This window comes from Nannochloropsis gaditana, assembly GCF_000240725.1.
Source record: "Nannochloropsis gaditana CCMP526 unplaced genomic scaffold scaffold814, whole genome shotgun sequence".
Lineage (NCBI taxonomy): Eukaryota > Eustigmatophyceae > Eustigmatales > Monodopsidaceae > Microchloropsis > Microchloropsis gaditana.
In genome coordinates this window covers 1-4,967 of record NW_005803139.1, presented here as the reverse complement: position 1 = coordinate 4,967, position 4,967 = coordinate 1, and the positions used below count along the sequence as shown (strand labels likewise).

The 4,967-nt window shown below is 55.0% G+C and overlaps 2 protein-coding genes across 2 annotated transcripts; one reads left to right on the top strand and one right to left on the bottom strand.

The window, feature by feature from the left end:
* Positions 1-1,199: 1,199 nt before the first annotated feature.
* On the bottom strand, positions 1,200-2,697 carry NGA_0500400 (uncharacterized protein). The gene is made up of 3 exons (XM_005853593.1): positions 2,301-2,697; positions 2,081-2,164; positions 1,200-1,949 (listed from the first exon to the last, which is right to left on the bottom strand). Exons 1-3 carry the CDS (start codon positions 2,443-2,445, stop codon positions 1,828-1,830), a joined length of 351 nt encoding a protein of 116 aa, XP_005853655.1. The 5' UTR covers positions 2,446-2,697; the 3' UTR covers positions 1,200-1,827.
* Positions 2,698-3,852: 1,155 nt separating this feature from the next.
* NGA_0500500 (uncharacterized protein) lies at positions 3,853-4,914 on the top strand (the record flags this gene model as incomplete). Its single annotated transcript, XM_005853594.1, has 1 exon — positions 3,853-4,914. A coding segment is annotated over one exon (1,062 nt), but the record flags the coding sequence as incomplete, so codon positions are not given.
* Between the last annotated feature and the right edge of the window lie 53 nt (positions 4,915-4,967).

Genomic DNA, 4,967 nt, shown 5'->3' with positions numbered 1-4,967 from the left:
TTTGTGAGTGGAGAGCATTGTATGGATCGCCGCTGGAACAAGTCAGGGGCGCCTGTGCAGTGAATCGAGGACACCGAAGGCGGGCCCTTCGAGGTGTCAGAGGACACGCAGCTGTCTTCACGCCATGGCAAATGCACCACACCGCCCGTCACAGCAGGCCACGACCATGTTCCTGCACACGTGTGCAACATGCCTGCTGGGCAACAAGGGTCCGAGGGGTTCCCCTTGCCACTTAGGCTGCCGCCTTTCGGGAACCCACAGGCGTAGAAAGGAAGGTAAGCCTTAAGCTCCCGGAGGACACCAAAAACTGTTCCAACTCCCCCTTCGACCGCACATCCCTCCATGACGGACCACGCCATGACGCACTCGTGTGCACCAGGGGCACATCCATGGCATCACTTGACGCAGGAACGAAAAAGGGGGGGTGCCACAAATTGTGGACACAGGGAGCGCGCCCGTCCGAATTTCCCGTCGCGAGACAGATAGATGGCCCGAGCGCAGGGAATTGCAAACCTTTGCTGACTCTCCCCCGAGGAAGAAAAACCAAACAAACCACGTGCGTACCCCAACGGCGCAGGAATCGTGGGCCGTGGATGTAGAAAAAACATCTTGGCCGCGGTGCCCGTTTGTGATCATGGTGTGTCGGCCCTTTCTTCCATTGTGGCCATACTCCAAGCCAGCGGCGGTCTAGCTCGTTACAAATTTTCCTTCAAGGTCGAGGCAACATGTGCCAAAAGGCACCTAAGTCGACCCAAACACCGCGCCTCTATCGCGTCTACATCCAACCTTATGTCTTTCATCAATGTTTATGTGACTGCGGAGATAAAGGGACACAGCTTGTGCGCAAAAAGACGTTTGCCCGGGGGATTGGCGTCGTTCAGTATGAAGCAAATGCAAGAACGCGCAAACTGTTAAAACGAAAAGACTCCGGTCTCTGCACCCCAATCCCTGCTCATTTTGCTTGGTCGCGGTGATTCCGCGTGAAATAGGGTGGCAGCATAATATCTCCGTTTTGGAGGGTTCCAAGGTGTGGTTTTCAATTGGCGTGTGTGTGTGCGTGTTGACTTCCCTCTCAAAACCACCAAAAAAAATGTTTTGTGTGCACGAGCTGTTCGGGACGCGTGAGGTCGTGTCCTCCACCCTCAAAATAAATTGAAAGAAGAAAGAAAAAGCCCACCTAGTTACAGTTCTGTGCTAAGTCTTGGTTTCTCAATAGTAATTTTGGGTTACCAGGTTTTTGGGCTTGCCGTCCAAGGCGGGAACGACTACGAGTGACCTCAAAAGCACATCCATTGAACGCGTGCCGTCCACGACCATATGCCCACTAGCCACCTTGTTCCGGGCTCCTACCTTTGCTACTACGTGCTGAGATACTTGCACCTCAATTGCTTTCTTCGGAATCTGGGACATCCTATCGAAGATACCCTTTTCCAATATACCATGCATCCCTCCCCCTGCATTCGTTCATTGACGACCGACGGCATTCACACCGCACACACAGCACACAAGAGAGGTCTCAGTATTCGACAATTCTGCCTCACAAAGCATTCCATACCCTATATGACGAGAAATCTACGTCTGCCGAAAGTTGACAGAGATCCTGACTTCTAGCCTTCCTGCTTTTTACCGTATAAGTTCACTTCCATATCTTCCTCTGTTCGTATTATCCGCGTCTACATTCACAGCTCGCAAGCCTTCATAGCGTCAGCTCGGTAAATTCTATACCATTCGATGTCCAGCAGCCATGCTCGAAATCGTCAGCGACCGTGACGAACGAGTCATGACCCTTTCTGCTCTTTCTACCCTATAGTATACTTAGTTTTTCCCTTACGCGCGCTCTCCGCGAAGAAAACGACGATTCTCAGGCCTAGAAGGTGCAGGCGCATCCTCGGCCCTCTTCTCGACGACGTCCTCCTCTGTGGCGACAATATCTTTCCCAACGTGGGTCTCTGGGAGAACGTGACAAGGAGAACCAAAAGACGGCATCAGTAAGTCGTCTGAAGCATCGTGCTTCAAACATCCCAAAGGGGCTGGTTGTCTCCGTCATCAAACGGGCTTACACACGACTTGCGGCACTCACCTCCCTGCCTCCCTCGCAAATCCTCAGCCATCTCCCCCATGCGTGAACGCCGCGCCCCGTACATGGGATCAATGGCGATGCCCGCTGTGGTAGTGAAAGATTAATTCGAATGAGTGAGAAACGATACAACTACTTCAAGTAAGTCTGTTTCACACTTCCCTTGACAAGCACTTTGGTCGGTGAGTTGTGATTCCGTCCATTTGGTATTGCCACAACTTACCATCACCATTCGTGGGCCCAGGATCGATGGGAGTGTCGCGAGTGAGGGTGCCCGTGTTTACCGCCTCGGACTTGTGAACAAGACACATCAAGGTGATGACGGCTGCGAGAAAGGCAAGCCGCGCGCGGGAGCAGCAAGCAGGCATGGTTGAAAAGGTTGATTTTGTCGTTAAGGCCAAGAGACTCTCTGGCAAGAATGCGCATCGAGGCGCTCAATTGATGTAATACTATGGTGGGTGCGTGATGGCAGCAACAACGAAGAGTTGCTGTGGCACGAAGGAGAGGGAGGCTGCCAGCTTTCTAAAGGGCTTGGACGGTGGCCTCCGGATATAGCGGGGGATCAGTCGGTTAATTGAAGACGACTAAGCCTCTCTTGTGGAGATCTTAGTTGCAGCTGTGCATGGGGAGGAAAGATATAATGAATACAGGATAGCAAACCTTCTGGTGGCTAGTGGGAAGCGAGAAAGGACGCCGGTGGCACGTGGATGTCAGGCTCAAGCGCATCCGGCGACTGAGAGCGTGCAGATTAGAAACACTACAACATCACGTTGGTTACACATGACAAACACGCAAGAAGCACGAGGCAGAATTTGTGCACTGCGGCCTTGACACTTCAGAGTCCCACGGACATTCCATCAACCTGCCGGGCACCTGCTTAATATGTCCGAGCCTACGATTTCCCTTTCGGTGACGAGACACCAGATGGAGAGGTAAAAAGGTTGCGTCGTACGAAGCCACAAGTTCATCTCCGAGATTCGCCCGACCATTCGTTGCGAATGACCATCAAAATGTCCTACACTGCGGTCAGAGAGGAAGACAGTTCTGCTAAAACGCTCCCGGTTGCGTTGCAGTCGTGAAAGTCTTCGCAACGTGTCAATGACGAGAACGTCTTGCGGCCGAACTTTGATGGTTGCATTTCAAACATTTGGCTGGCACTCGGTCGATTCGGAGAGGTCTCCCGGGGAATCCTACGTATCCACTGTCCCATCACCCAGCGGCAAGGAGAAGATTCGTGCGTACCAATATGCACGAATCTGAGCCATGTGACCACCAAGCATGTCTTTCGTGCACACGGTCACCGTCTTTACTGAAAGCGCTGTCCTTGTCCGGCGTGGGATGCGCGTCCTACGCAAATTATTGGTGTCGTTCCGAGCTGCTGTTTGTTGCGGCGGATGATCTTAGGCCGCCGGGCCCCAGGACACATTATTTGGCGCCCATGGACGGGGACCGTACGGTTGTCTGCGTGGGACGTCGTGTGAAACACACAGTGTAATCAAGAGTGTGGATAGAGCGCGTAGCCTTGCCAGCGTCGTCAGCGGCTTTGCCGTTTTGGTCGCTGTGCTTGGCAAGCCTTTTACTGCCGCCGCCGAAGCGGATACCTCGACGTTCCGTCTTGGCACACATTAAGCACCATTTCTTCCCTCCATTACGACAGGACAACATAGAGCAACAACATCACCTGCTTTTCCTTCCTCTGCTGGGGCGTCGACAGCATTGGAAGGAGAAAGCACACAGCTTCAAGTTGTGTCGCCTACGCTGCCACGGCTATGGCCATGTGGCCCTCCTTTCTAACCAACCAGGGCAAGACTTCCCGCTCCGTCTCCCCCTCCATCTCGGACGACAAAGGCCCCCTGTCCTTAGACATTACACCGGACGACTTCGAGACCGACCACGTACCGAGGAAGCACAAAGTGCATACAATGGGACCGACTTCCCGCAACGATTCCTTCATGACCTACGGCCTATCCGCCGAAGACGACTCCAACCTCGACATCCTGGCTGCGCAATTGACTTTACAAGCCCACGAAGCCAAGGCTTTGGCCGCGGCGTCCGCCGCGTACCTCAAGGCCCCACGTCCCTTGTTGAGCACCCCCTGTCGCAGGGGAAGCTGGCGCGAGACGAGTTTGTATAGCGGGGATGTGAAACATGCCCCCAAGCGCAGTTATTTTGGAAAGGACTTGGAGCAGGGCGGGAAGAAAATGGGCAGTCTGGCCGCGCACCTGGGCCTGTGGAGCAAGGATGGGAGCGGTGCGCTCGAGATGAACGGGAAGAGTCCTCCCCACGGCCTGGAGATGTTGAGTCAAGTGAGTGGGATCCAACAGACACCGATCCAAACCATCACCTACATGAAGGACGGAAGCAAGCGCGTGGACGACCTGGGCCTGAAAGACGTGCTTCGGTACATTCAAAGCGCAGTGCGGAGCGTGCACGCCAAGGAACAGGAGATGTTTGCCCTGCAACGGGGGGAGAGCCTGGCGTCTTCCACGTCTGCCTACACCCCCTCCATCACGACCTCGCCCGCTTCCTCCGCCCCCCCGGCCCTTTACTTTGCCCGTGGGCACGACTTTCCCAACGGTCACGAGCATGCCCAGCCTGCTCCTGCTCCTGGGAAAAACGCTTGGGGGAGTGGGAGCAGCAACTCGGTTCCTTATACGGTTCCACCGCCCTACGGAGAAGCTCGCGCGCGGAGTGCGGAAGAATTGCGATTCCGTTCCGATCCTTCCCATACCATGGACACCGGAGGCTTGCACCGGACCGCCACGGGGCGGGCGAGACGCTCTTCGCAGCGGTTGCCGCCCGAGGGTCCCTTCCCTCGCTGTACCCCGACCTCGTACACGTCCTGTGGGAGCGTGGGCGTCGGGGGGGGAATGGGGCCTGGAGGGATGCC